Consider the following 14,524-nt stretch of genomic DNA (forward strand, 5'->3'; position numbering starts at 1 on the left):
TTCCTTGATCATTTATTCTGCCTATCTTGCACGTGCATGATCTCTCCCTCCCCTCCTTCTTCAGGTGCTTCCCCTCCAGAACAGAATGAAAGAAACCGATCGCTTCCCATTGGCGCTCAACATTGGCATGGGAATTGTGATGACCTTGTACGTCTCGTTGGCCACCCTTGGGTATATGCGCTTTGGGGATGAAATCAAAGGCAGCATCACTCTGAACCTGCCACAAGATAGATGGTAAGTAGAAGCATGATATTGAAGAAGTCCAGTGTCCTTTGGTGGCTCTTAATCGGCCTTATTCCCCTAATGCTAATCTGCTCTATTGCTGCTCATCACTGTATAAAAAGGGCACTGGGAGTAGCATTGTGGGGGAGGGAAGCATATGGACAAGGTTAAGTTTTCAAGTATGAAACATGGTTAATGTAGACCAGTGTGGTAGATGGAAAAGCTTATTAAAGGGTATGTCTGTTTGCTGAACCATAGATTTGTATTCAGCTAAGTCCAACTCAGAGTAGACCCATTGAAATAATGAACCTGTTAATCATGCCTATTAACTTCAGTGGATCTACTGTGAGTAGGACTAGCATTGAATACCACCCATAGTTTTTATGCGATTCAGGAAGTGGGTTTGACTATAAAAGGGATTAGTTTTGTAGAACAAATGGACAGACTTCAGTCTTGTCAGAACAACTTGGTTTTTCCCTAGAACCCTAAGATCCACCAAGCCAGTGAAAAAGGTTGTTGTTGTTGTTATTTTTAATAATAATAATAATAATAATAATAAACATTATATCCCACCCTTCCTCCTAGTAGGAGCCCAGGGCAGCAAACAAAAACACTAAAAACACTCTAAAACCTCTTAAAAACAGACTTTAAAATATATTAAAACGAAACATATTTAAACAAAACATTTTAAAAAACATCTTTTTTTAAAAAAAGCTTTACAAACATCTTAAAAAGCAATTCAAACACAGATGCAGACTGGGATAAGGTCTCTACTTAAAAGGTTTGTTGAAAGAGGAAGATCTTCAGTAGGCGCCAAAAAGATAACAAAGATGGCGCCTGTGTAATATTTAAGGGGAGGGAATTCCAAAGGGTTGGTGTCACTACACTAAAGGTCTGCTTCCTATGTTGTGCAGATAAGATGGTATCTGCAGGAGGTCCTCACCTGCAGAGTGCAGTGATCAACTGTGTATAAGGGGAAAGACAATCTTTCAGGCTGCATCTGAGCACCTTCTGGTCCTAGGAATTTGTTTTCAGTACCAGAAAGTGAATTGAGCTTGCAGTACTTTCACACAGAAATGCTCTCTTCTTGGTGGTGGTGGTGGTTGTTGTTATGTGCCTTCATGTCGATTACGACTTATGGTGACCCTATGAATCAGCGACCTCCAAGAGCATGTATTATAAACCACCCTGTTCAGATCTTGTAAGTTCAAGTCTGTGGCTTCCTTTATGGAATCAATCCATCTCTTGTTTGGCCTTCCTCTTTTTCTACTCCCTTCTGTTTTTCCAAGCATTATTGTCTTTTCTAGTGAATCATGTCTTCTCGTGATGTGTCCAAAGTACGATAACCTCAGTTTCATCATTTTAGCTTCTAGTGACAGTTCTGGTTTAATTTGTTCTAACACCCAATTATTTGTCTTTTTCGCAGTCCATGGTATGTACAAAGCTCTCCTCCAGCACCACATTTCAAAGGAGTTGAGCTCTCTTAGTTAGCTTTCTTCATTTCTGCATAAGGAGCGCCTTTTGGATCAGGCCAGTGGCCCCAATCTAGTCCAGCATCCTGTTCCCACAGTGGCCAACCAGATGCCCATGGAAAGCCCACAAGCAAGAGCACTCTCTCTTCCTGTGGTTTCCAACAACTGGTATTCAGTCTTTGACTATGGAGGTAGAACATAGTTGTCATGGCTAGTAGCCCATTGATAGCCTTATCTTCTATGTCTAATCCTCTTTTGAAGCCACCCAAACACTGTAATCTAGGTGGAAAAAGTCAGTTTGTTGCCAAATGTTAAAACAGTTGGGAGTTGGAAACCTTTGCTGATCTACTCAAATCACTTAGAGATTATGATGATGATGATGATGATTTTTTTATTTATAACCCACCCTTCCTCCCAGCAGGAGATCTAACCAGTTGGTCCAAATCTACCTTCTGCCCAATCCTGCTGCAGAAGGAAATAAGGGGAAAGTACAGAGGCAAGTAGTATCTCTGTTTGCCAGTGAGTCAGTTGCTTTTGCTCTGCTGCTTTTCCTGGGCATAGTTTGAAGGCATACGAGGCAGCTGTCTTGCTAAAGCTAAGCAGGTCTAGGTCTGGTTGGGGCCTGGATGGGTGACCACCTAGGAACCCGCACGTACTCCTCCTTGAGTTCCATGATGGAAGAAGGGCAAGATATAAATGTACTAAAAATCCTGTCCTGTTTGTTCATTTATTTATTATTTGATCTGCATCCTGCCCTTCCTCCCAGTAGGAGCCCAGGGCGGCAAACAAAAGCACTAAAAGCACTTTAAAACATCATAAAAGCAGACTTTAAAATACATTAAAATGAAACATCTTTTAAAAACATTTTTTTAAAAAGCTTTAAAGACATCTTAAAAAAAGGTTTAAAACATAATGTTTTTTTAAAAAAAAGTTTAAAAACATATTAAGCAATTCCAACACAGATGCAGACTGTGATAAGGTCTCAACTTAAAAGGCTTGTTAAAAGAGGAAGGTCTTCAGTAGGTGCCGAAAAGATAATAGAGATGGCCTCTGTCTAATATTTAAGGGAAGGGAATTCCACAGGGTAGGTGCTGCCACACTAAAGGTCTTTTTCCTATGTTGTACAGAATGGACCTCCTGATAAGATGGTATCTGCAGGAGGCCCTCACCTGCAGAGCATAGCGATCGACTGGGTATTTAAGAGAAGTTCTTGAACACTTTTTGGTGCTAGAAACTTGCTTACTCCTTTAGATTGGGGAGGTTTGCTTTGAAGTCAACTTGTATCATCAGCTTCGAGTAATTTTTTTTCAGATTAAGGTTTTTAATGAGCTCTTCTCTCCATTCTTTCTCCTTTCTCCCTATAGCTGTTGTGAGCAACCTTGGCTCTACCTTTTATCCCATGGCTACCTTTGTTGTGTGCTATGTGCCTTTAAGGATTCCCATTGACCGTCCTCAGTTTAGCGTATCTGATTTTTTTGGTCTACCTCCTTCAGTGGAGGCTGATCCATTAGGGCAAATGGGGCACTGCCCCACCAATCTCACCCAACCTTCACTTGACTGGCTCCTTACTTACAACCAATTCAGTGGGTGGCACTGCCTATCAAGCTCCCTCCTCCTCCATAGCGGTATTCCTTGTAGAACAATATTACAAACTTCAGTAATACATCATCAGTAAGACAAATAGCTTACAGAATTAACAAATTCAAATTCAAATTAATGCTGTGAGTCTCCATGACCATTTATAGCAATTTTATCTAGTTCTCTCTTTCTAACCTTTTTTCCAGCCAAAGCAAAGACATTGGTGTTGCTTAAAAGAATCTGAGCTGTTTGTGCAAGAGCAGTGTCCCCTCTTTAAAATATCCACGTCTGGACACTTGAGTACTCTCATGCAAAGTATTCTACAACATTTAATTCCTGGGCAATTAGTTGCTAATGACATTTTGCATCATGATAATTGATTTTTATGCATGCTGAGCATATTTGAAAATTCTACCAGGCTCCTGGAGGCTCAGGCCCTATTAGGCTCTCAATACGTTGCTTCTACACACTGGGTGTTCAGTCCTTTTAAATTTTCTGTCCTTTTAATTGTGTATAGCTGGACTACTTTTTAAAATCCTAGTTAGCTTCTGCCCTTATTCACTGTGTTCAGTCTCTTGGCAACATTGGAACATATTTGGAGTAAAAATGCTTCACATGGAGAAATAGGTCAATTTAGCTTTGCAAAGTTAGGTGTGATATAGAACAATAAATCATCATCATCATCTTGCCCTTCTTCCTTGAAGAGCAAAAGCTGAAAAAGTCTTCCAGTATTTGAGAGCAACTTTCTCTCCCCACCTCCAACATTTTTCAGCTCAAGGGCCACATCCCCTCATGGGCAACCTTCCAGGAGCCACATGCCAGTAGAGGTCAGATGCGAAAGCGGGTAGAACAATGGATATCTTACCTTTTGTACAACAGGTTACATTTCAGCATTGCAAAAGGTGGAGGTTTTCTGCACACAAACCTAACATCTCTGCATCCTCCTTGCAGGCAAACAAGAGTCATTACCCCAGTTCCAGCAATACAAGAGCACTCAAGGAGGGTGTGGTCTGGGGAGAGTCCCAAGAGCCAAATAGAGAGGTCTGGGGGCTGCATTTGACCTCCAGGCTGGAGGTTCCCGACTCCTGTGGTACAGTGTCCTCCTCACCATGTAAGAATAGCAAGCTAGTTTTGGGGGTGCTGGACAGGTCATGTGGAACACACACCTCTGTTCTCCAACACCTCACAACACATTCCCTTTCCCCACCAGCACCTGCTGCCTCCCTCTGCCCTGCTAGTTTGCCCTCTTCCTTCGATACAGACGTGTCTTCATGTACAAAAAGCGTATTGATGTAGAAGAGTATTCAGACATGTGACTTCTGTCTCCCAATTATATCCTAAAGTGGTAGAGTCTAGGAAGGACTGTACCATGCAATAAGTCTCTATGTTTTAGCTCCACATGAATCTCCAGCTCATAGTTTTCATGATTGCAGTACAAATACTCAAAACCGCTGTGCCAACTTCTTGTGACTTTCATACCTTGGTTTCTGAACTTTTCTATAGAAGAGATCTGACTTCAACCTCTGTAACAACTCTGGGCCATATCAATAGTTAACGGTAACCAATGAGAACTCGATTCTGGACCAGACTCTTTACGATGTTTTGTTTCATGATTTAGCATGAGGCAGACCACGTGTTGCATACCTCTGTCTCTCCTTGGATTGGGTTGAAGTTCTCCAAGCTGTGCTCTCCTATGTGTGAAATGAGCATTATGCATTGCAAGAATTGGATTAACGTTATGAACTATTTAGAAGAGAGAAATTAACCATGTTTCTGCATCACTAAAAAATGGAATCATCCACTACAATAGATTGATTCTCTGGTATCTACTTCGCAAGCACATTTCACACTGTTTTGTGGAATTCATTGACCTGCGGCGTTGACACAATTTGGCTTTTAAAAAATTAGACAAATTCTAGCCTTGGTCAAGAAGAAAAAATAGAATTTCTATATGAGTGCACTTTATCTCTGAGCATTAAGACTTTTGCCGTTAGGAAAAAAAAACCCTTTATTTGACTAGGGGTGTGTGTGTGTGTGTGTGTTGTGTGCGCTGTTTTATTGCTGTTATTTTTTCATTCTATTTTTTATTGCAAAAATAAGTTCCTTTCAAGTCTTATATTGCCATAATTTACATTCCAATAGTTGACGAAACATCTCCATCTCTCAGCATTGCTACAGTTTTTTAGATTTGAATTATTGTGCCTTTTTTGTCTTGCTGCTGTTCTTGTTTATTGTTTCTTTTAGTTTTTTGTCTGATGAGAATAATTTTGAGATTGTAATTATAAAAATAAATTTTAAAGTATCAACGTACATGTGCCAAAAGTATGCAGTATTTACATTTAACCAGAGCTTTGGAAGTACATTTTAAAAAGGAGCTAGTACTACTTCGAGCTCATTCTATGCAAAAAAAGAACTAGTTCCAGTTCAGATTTGTCCTTTTACAAAACAAACTAGTTCGGGTTAAGTTCATCCAAATGAATAGATCATCCTTGGAAAATAATAATAATAAAAATTCAGCACTCAGAACGTTGCAAGCTGTTGGGCGGCAGTAAAGGGTCCAAAAGTAACTCAGGGGCCCCACACAAGTAATAAGATGTCTGACAGATAGAAGGTTAGCCTACCCCAAAATGAATTTAAGTGCTAAGTGAACTAACAGTGAATTATGGGAACTACCTTCAGGTGTAGTTATTATTATTATTAAACTTATATCCCGCCCTTTCTCCCAGTAGGAGCTTATGAACTTGTTCAATTGAACTAGTTCATTCCAAGCACTGCATTTAGCTGAGCAACCCTACAGCCAGGAACTGGGCGACCCCAAACATCATCCCCTGGTTTCCTGGCAATAGCTCCAGAGTGCCCAAACTATGCCAAACTATCTCCAGCTTGGGAGGAGAAGCGGAAAAAACAGGAAAAGGTGCAGCAGCAGGAGCAGTCATTTTTCTACCTCAGGAGTGGGAGCAGCTTGTTGCTTCATGGGACACCTTCCGGAGGCTGCGTGCCAGTGGTGGGAGGGGCCCGAGGCAATATTGGGCAGAGTAATAGATGCTACTCTTTTCTGTGTACAACTGGTTGCATTCCAGCTGTGCAAAAGTTGGAGGTTGCAGCATGCACTTTTTCCATCTAAGCAAACGAGGCAATATCACAGTTCAAGGACATATTCTAGTCATGCGAAAGCACTTGAGGGAAATCACAAATTTAACTCTGATTTGAAACAATAATGCAGCTTGGAATGAAAGAGGTCTGATTACAGAATTTTACATATGGTTTCCATTTGTTCATAAACAAATCTAATTTCTGATATTTTTCTTTGAATCTTATTTAATTTGTCAATTTTGCCATTATCACATAACCTTCATTTATCTAGAACAATCTAGTCGTCTAACTTTGGTAGTTTTGCTTATTTCCAATAGTTAGCATCTAATAAACACACCCTTTTGTGGAAGATAGTAATAGTAGCTCTAGGCTTCTGTTGTTGTTATGTGCCTTCAAGTTGATCACAACTTATGGTGACCCTATCAATCAGCAGCCTCCAATAGCATCTGTTATATACCACCCTGTTCAGATCTTGTAAGTTCAGGTCTGTGGCTTCCTTTATGGAATCAATCCATCTCTTGCTTGGCCTTCCTCTTTTTCTACTCCCTTCTGTTTTTCCAAGCAGTATTGTCTTTTCTAGTGAATCATGTCTTCTCATGATGTGTCCAAAGTATGATAACTTCATCATTTTAGCTTCTAATGATAGTTCTGGTTTAATTTGTTCTAACACCCAATCATTTGTCTTTTTCGCAGTCCATGGTATGCGCAAAGCTCTCCTCCAGCACCATATTTCAAATGAGTTGATTTTTCTCTTATCCGCTTTTTTCACTGTCCAACTTTCACTTCCATACATAGATATCGGGAATACCATGGTCTGAATGATCCTGACTTTAGTGTTCAGTGATACATCTTTGCATTTGAGGACCTTTTCTAGTTCTCTCATAGCTGCCCTCCCCAGTCCTAGCCTTCTTCTGATTTCTTGACTATTGTCTCCATTTTGGTTAATGACTGTGCCCAGGTATTGATAATCCTTGACAAGTTCAATGTCTTCATTGCCAGCTTTAAAGTTACATGAATCTTCTGTTGTCATTACTTCAGTCTTCTTGATGTTCAGCTGTAGTCCTGCTTTTGTGCTTTCCTCTTTAATTTCCATCAGCATTCGTTTCCAATCATTACTGATTTCTGCTAGTAGTATTGTATCGTCTGCATATCTTAAATTATTTCTCCCTCCAATTTTCACACCTCCCTAGGCTTCTGAATATCCCAAAATTCTTTCCAGAAGCATTCTTACTTTATTTGATTATTCTTTTTGCTCTTCTGTTACATAGTTACCTCAAACTATTTTGGAGAGGCTGGTTGTAAAATTTAATAAATCAGATTTCCTGATGGTGAAGTCATGCCCTGTTGTGCCTATGTAGTTTTCAGGGACTATTGGCTGGTTACTGTTGGTGCAGAAATATCTTTTAGTCTGGTCCAGCAATGGAAAGCTTGTCTCTGAAAAAGGAGGAGAGGATGGGGAAGGTTGCCACCCACCAAATATTCATTTTGAAAAGATTAACTTGCCTTTCAAGGCACACTGCCCCCATAAAGTAGTTTTGAAGGCTCTAAAACAGACCTAAGGTACCTTTGGCCTTCCAGACGTTGCTGAACTACAACTCCCATCAGTCCCAGCAAGCATGGCTAGTGGCAAGAGAAGATGGGAGTTTTAGTTCCACAACATCTGGAGGGCCAAATGTTCCCCACACCACCTCTAAAACACAAGAAAAAAAAATTGCAAGAGGCAGATTTGAATAAATGTTCATCTTCAGAAGCTTTTTTTTAAAAAGAAATGCAGTAAAGAGGTCTGAAAAATCTCCATGGCAAGGGAGTTCCAAAAGAATGGGATTATCACTGAAGAAGCCTTGTCGCTAATATTGCCAATTTAACGGCTCTTGCTGGTGGGCAAGATAGCAGGGTCTCAGATCCTGATCTAAATTTATTTGGTTTATATAGCAACATTTATATGTGTGTTACGAACAAAACGCCTTAGCCCCTTTTAGGGGTCCTAATGGCTTGAGCTCGCTCCCAGTACTCACCCAATAGAGTTCAGAAACGAACGAAACAATGATGGAGAAGGAGTATCTTTATTGCTAACACGTGCACGTGGAGAAGAGGCCAGGCCAGTTCTGGCAAAACTATGCATTGCTGGCCTTTTTATCAGCTTTGTTATGTTAATTACATTAGCATCATTATCATCATAACTACATCACTTTCATTTTCCATACATCACTTTAACCATGCGCACTGGTACCTTCCCCTCTCTTCCTAGTCCCATATTTGGAGTTGTTATTCACAACTTGTTTTGCTCATTTTAACCTTGTATCTGCAACAAATTTTGATACTTTTCTACAGTACAGCTGGACATTGCAACAAAAGCCTGAGACCTTATTTTTGCAGACGCAGCTTTAAACAAACAATGATAATGCAAGTCAGCAAATTAGCATTCCTTTTAACACACACACACAAGTAACTTAACTGTCAGGAAATTAACACACAAACAAGTTAACTGTCAGTTTACTGTGCTACAATTCCAAACAGGCCCAGCACTTTTTACTTTAAGCAATCAAATAAGCAAAATACATTTTTAATTCAAACAAATAAAGTCCAGTATCACATGTGCTTACTTAGAACGAAAGACCACTAAGCGGTTTACAAGACAGTCCAAAATATTCATTTAAAATACCAATAAAAACATCAAAACAAGCTACCATAAAAAACTAAACTCTAAAATAGAATCAGTAATTTTAAGACACTTATACCCACTAAAATCAAAATTGCATTCCTAGGTAGACTTGCTGGAACAAAAAGAGTTTTTAGCAAGGGTGGAAAACAATACAGTGAAGGTGCCTGCCTAATATCAACTGGCAGGGAGTTCCAAGTGTAGGTGTTGCCACACTGAAAGATTACTTTCTTGCATAAGGAACAAATGCTATGTGACACTTGTAAAAGTACCAGTTCCACAGATCTGACTGAGTGGGCTCATATAGAGTGAGGCGATCCTTCAAATAAACTGATCCCAGGTGAGCACATATGGTAAATATGCTTTTAAGCGATGCCTTTTCCTTGCAGCAAACTTGTTTTTTGTGACCTTTTGACCAATGTACATTCTGTCCAAATGGCTTTTTTTCCCCAGGCTGTACCATATGGTCAAGATTCTCTATTCCTTCGGGATTTTTGTCACTTATTCGATTCAATTCTACGTCCCGGCTGAGATAATCATTCCAGTTGTTGTCGCTAGAGTGCAGCAGAAGCTGAAACTGCTCTGTGAGCTGGTGCTGAGGGCGCTCTTGGTCTGCTCAACCTGTAAGTACAATGCTGTAAGGCAGCCTTCTCCAACCTGGTGCCCTCTGGATGTTTTGAACTATAATTCCATCCAAAACATCTGGAGGGCACCAGGTTGGAGAAGACTGCTGTAAGCCTTACTGTTTGGATTTCCCTTGACAAGCAGTTTCTTGGGGAGTGAGGGAATGGTTCCCAGAGACTTGGTGAATTTCAGATTTAAGTTGCATTTTCCGATACGTGACTTGATTTTAATTATTTTTTTTTTATGTAAAGTGAATGAGTGTCCTGATAACATAGACTGGACATGGGCACATCGCAGAACATATCTGAATTCATGTGATTTGCCAATATCTTTTGCTCTTGGAAATGCTTTCACTGTAGGCTGTGTTTAGACTTTATAAGGTAACTTGGCTCTGAACTTAAAACTAATTCAGTTTTAAATCAATCTCATAACTTCGTAGATGTGCGTTCTATATTCAGGTGATTTAGAAGTATGTTGGAGCTTACTCATACACCTGATTTCTCCCAACCTGCCCTGTTCTTTTCTTTGGTTAAGCCAGAGAAATTGGGAGAGCTGTTGCTGAAAGACATTTCATGGGGCTGTGTGTGGGGGCTGTTTTTTTCTTTAGGTGTAGAGCGGCACATAGCCACTCCTCCACTGTAAGAGGACTGGACCACTGATGCTGGTCATATACACAGCAGGGCTTAGTGAGCTACTTAGGTGGGTGCTGGAAGCGATGCATGCAAAGACTGATAGGGAGCAGGTAACTCTGGCTAAGGCTGCATTAGGTGCTCTTTAAAAAGCTGTATTCTTTTACTTAATCTCTTACATGAACTATGGCTGTTGCTAGGATTGCTGTTTTTTAAATCAACAAACTGCTCAGTTCCTTTCTCTTAATGATCTTGGTTTACAGATATTTAAGCAGGGGAAGGGTTTTTTTTAAAACTTTTCCTGGAGTGGCTTGAGGGCTAATGATATACATCTACCTTGCTGAAGCTAAGCAGGTCTGGGTCTGGTCACTGGTAGGATGGTTGAGTTCTGCAATGGAAGAATGGCAGGAAGTGAACATGCTGAACAAATAGCGATTTTAAGTAGTGAAAAACTTCACTTGTTAAATATGTGTCAGGCTGGTGCTTTAAAAGGCTGAGAACAGGGCCAGGGAAAAAAAGGTCAACCTGAGTTATAATGTTTTTTTACTTATTTTCTTTGTATTAATTTTCTCTGTACTTGAAGACATGACTATTAATGTATGGTGTTTTATTGTACAGACCTGGTTGTTCATACTATTCTTGTTATTACAATAACTCATGAAATTCTCAGTAAAATACAGTTAAAAAAATATTTTTAGCAAGTTAGAAACCAAGCATTTACTGGCTTTATTTTTGAACATAAGAGGAGACCTGCAGGGTCAGGCCAATGGCCCATCCAGTCCAGCATCCTGTGGCCAACCAGATGCCTATGGGAAGCCTCCAAGCATGACACGAGCACAACAGGACTCTCCCCACTTGTGATTCCCAGCTCCTGGTATTCAAAGGAATGCAGCCTCTAATATGGAGACAGCATAGCCATTGTGCCTAGTAGTCATTGATAGTCTTATTCTCCATGAATTTGTATAATCTTCTTCTAAAGCCATCCAAGTTGGTGGCCATCACTACATCTTGTGTGAGTGAATGACATGGCTTAACAAATTTTGTCTTTCAAAACGGCAAGAGCCTACAGACTAATTGGAACCTTGGTAGCTGTGACCCCCCCCCCCCAGCAACAAATTAGGTTACACCTTTTCCTCCTTGGGCTGAGTAAATAAAAAAAATCAGAGCAATTCCTGTGGAAGTGGCCACCGGCTCTGTTCTATCTAGGGGAGAAGGGTGCAAAGTTTCTGATTCAACTATGAGCACAGGTCAGGCAGAGACAATTAAAAGGTAACAAACTTATTTGCTGTGTTTTGCATAGGACTGAAATGTGTTTATCCAAGATGCAATCAGTTTCCTTGGATGTAACATAGATGTTTGACGCAGGTAGCTTCCTGTATTACTGGTTAGTCTCACTTAGAGCTTATTAAGGACGGAAGAGATAATTAAAAAAAAAAGATTTTAAATGATTTTTAAATGTCTCACAAATTAGATTTGGCTTCTAGTTGGGGTTTGGAAATTTAGGCCAAACTTGTAAAAAGGTGATTTTTTTAAAAACTGAGTTGCTTTTAAGGCACTCTTGGGTCAGAAGTGGAACGTGCTCAGTTAGGTAAATATTGATGTTAGACAAGTCTTACTAGCATTGTGATATCCATGGTGGCTTCCTCTTTTTCCCAGAGAGGTAGAGACTTCTCTGATTCACCAACATTGAAAGGAAAGAGGAATGTCTTTCAGAGGGTTTCTTGGCCCCAAATAAAGTTTGAGTGAGCTTGGGCTTAAAAACAACAACAACAACAAAAACTGAGGCTGAAGCTTGCTAGAGACCAGCTTTTCAACTGCTGAAGCAGAAAACGTATAGCAAAATGGAAGGTTCAATGAACAGTATTGGAGAAATTCAGGAACTGCTTGGTTGTGAACTTTATCTTGGCCTTCTTCTCTTAGGACAGTGTGACAGGAGAAATAGGATGCCACTGAAAATGGTGCCCCATGTAGAGTTTATTTGTCTAGATAATTTATATCCCACTTATGTTTAAGTGAAACTCTAAGCGGTGTACAACATAAGTTAACACATCTTCAAGAGCAAATACAAAAAACACAACACAGCCTAAAAAATACAATTATTAATTTTGCCCTCTCCTCTGCCAAAAGTGTAATAAATTATTAGCCATCTGGGGACACCATTTTGTAGTTTTTCATTGCTGGTGGTGGTGGAGATGGCACGAGTAAATGTAGTTGTGCGTTTTTTTCCTGAATTTTCAGGGTTTTTTCCTGGCCTTCACATTTCTAGCTAGAACAGAGTATAAGGCCTCATCTGCACTATATGCTTTCAGTAGTATCATACCACTTTAAACAGTCAGGGCTTCCCACAAAGAATCCTAGGAACTGTGGTTTGTTAAAGGTGCTGAGAGTTGTTAGGAGAGTACTATTTGCTAACTAAGCTACAATTCCCAGAGTTGCCTGGGAAGAGGGAAACACTGCTAAACCACACTGGGAACTATAGTTCTGCGAGAGGAATAAGAGTCTCCTAATATCTCTCAGCACCCTTAACAAACTATGGTTCCCAGGATTCTTTGGAGGAAGAAGCCCTGACTGTTTCAAGCGGTATGATACTGCTTTAAGTGTACAGTACAGATTGGGCCTGTTGATATAGTGGTTTTGCATTTGGTGGCATCCTTTAACATAGGGTTGGGGGGGGGCTTCAGGCCTGAGGACTGAATGTAGCCCACCAGGCCTCTCTTTCTGGCCCTTGGGTACTATCCCCAGGCCACACCCCTCCTCTTCAGACCACACCCCTCACCAGATTTCTCCACACCCTCTTCAAGTGCTTTTGCCAGGCTGGAATGTGTCCTGGAAATATGATAATAGCTGCATTCACACTGTACATTTATTTCACTATTATTCCACTTTAAACAGTCATGACTTCTCCCAAAGAATCCTGGGAAGTGTAGTTTGTGAAGGGTGCTGAGAGTTGTTAGGAGACTCCTGATCTCCTCACAGAGCTTCAAATTCTCAGAGTCCCCTGGGAAGAGGGATTGACTGTCAGCCCTCTTCACAAACCACACTTTCCAGGATTCTTTGGGGGAAGTCATGACTGTTTAAAGTGGAATAATAGTGGATTAAATGTCTGGTGTAAATGTGGCCAATGTCTCTTGCTTGCCTTGAGAGATGCTATGTGTGTGTAACAGCCTTTGATTTTGCATGACTGGAATGTAGCTTGCTGTGTAAGGTTATGGGTCGTATCCTTTGGCCTACCCTCTTTTGCATTTGGCCCCACCCATTCCTGGCATGTGGCCTCAGAAATATTTTTGATGTGGCCCTCTGACTGAAAAAGGTTCCCCACCCCCATGGGAATGTGATTTCACTGTATTAGTAGGGGAGCAATTGGGTTTCTGTGGAAAATTTAACATACAATGGTGGGACATGTTTTTTGCTTGAATATGATTATTAAGTTTATTTATATGCCACATTTCCCACAAATATACATGTGCTCAAAGCGGTTCACACAAATAATCCAAATGTAATGTAAGATGTGTTTTTTCTTCGCCTCCCCCCTGCTCTAGTGGTTTGGAATCCATATGTTGCCATGCCCACAAGCACTGTGGTGGAGGCAAGGATGGGCGCATTCAAAATGGCCTCAACCTTGTCCGGCAAATTGGCAGCATGTCCCCTATTTATGATTGTACAGCAACTGTTTATGACTCAAATTAACCATAATGTTATGCTGAATAATTTTGGTCAAGGCTTGTTTGTTTTTATTCATTATTTGTACCAACCACTGAATGGTCCCAGGGTAAGTTACAAAAATACCACAATTAAAATGAGTGCAAATTGTAATAAAATCATAAAATAAAAGCACAAAACTAACAGTAGTGAATAGAACAGTGGCACAGAACTGCAAAGCGGGAGGCAGGAAGACATTCAATTTACCAAAGGTGCGTCTTTACCAATCGTCAGACAACATACGCTGAAGATACACTTGTAGAGGAGGTTATTCTACAACCTGAAGTCTGTGACAGGGAAGGCCCTGTCATGCACCACTGGACCTTGGAGGGTGGTGGTACTGTCTAACGGGTCTTCCCTGCTAATTTTAACCCTTCAGACAGGTCATTGTAGAAGGAAGCGCTCGTTCAGATATTTGGGCCTAAGTCTTTTAGGGTTTTACGTCAGTGTTACTACATTAAATCGGGCTTGGTAGTGGATTGGCAACCTCAGCAAATCTTTCAGAGTGCGTAATGTGTGCCCAGACAGAAATAACCACCAGCAGTCTT

General features: G+C 40.5%; 1 protein-coding gene across 2 annotated transcripts in view; it reads left to right on the forward strand.

The window, feature by feature from the left end:
• SLC36A4 (solute carrier family 36 member 4) overlaps window positions 1-14,524 on the forward strand; it is a 144,046-nt gene that overhangs the window by 57,606 nt on the left and 71,916 nt on the right. For both annotated transcript variants that reach the window (XM_061628851.1, XM_061628852.1), the window contains 2 exons: window positions 65-234; window positions 9,478-9,647. In XM_061628851.1, the coding sequence (XP_061484835.1) occupies window positions 65-234; window positions 9,478-9,647 (340 nt within the window). The remainder of the gene's footprint in view (window positions 1-64; window positions 235-9,477; window positions 9,648-14,524) is intronic.

The sequence above is a fragment of the Rhineura floridana genome, chromosome 5, assembly GCF_030035675.1.
Source record: "Rhineura floridana isolate rRhiFlo1 chromosome 5, rRhiFlo1.hap2, whole genome shotgun sequence".
Lineage (NCBI taxonomy): Eukaryota > Metazoa > Chordata > Lepidosauria > Squamata > Rhineuridae > Rhineura > Rhineura floridana.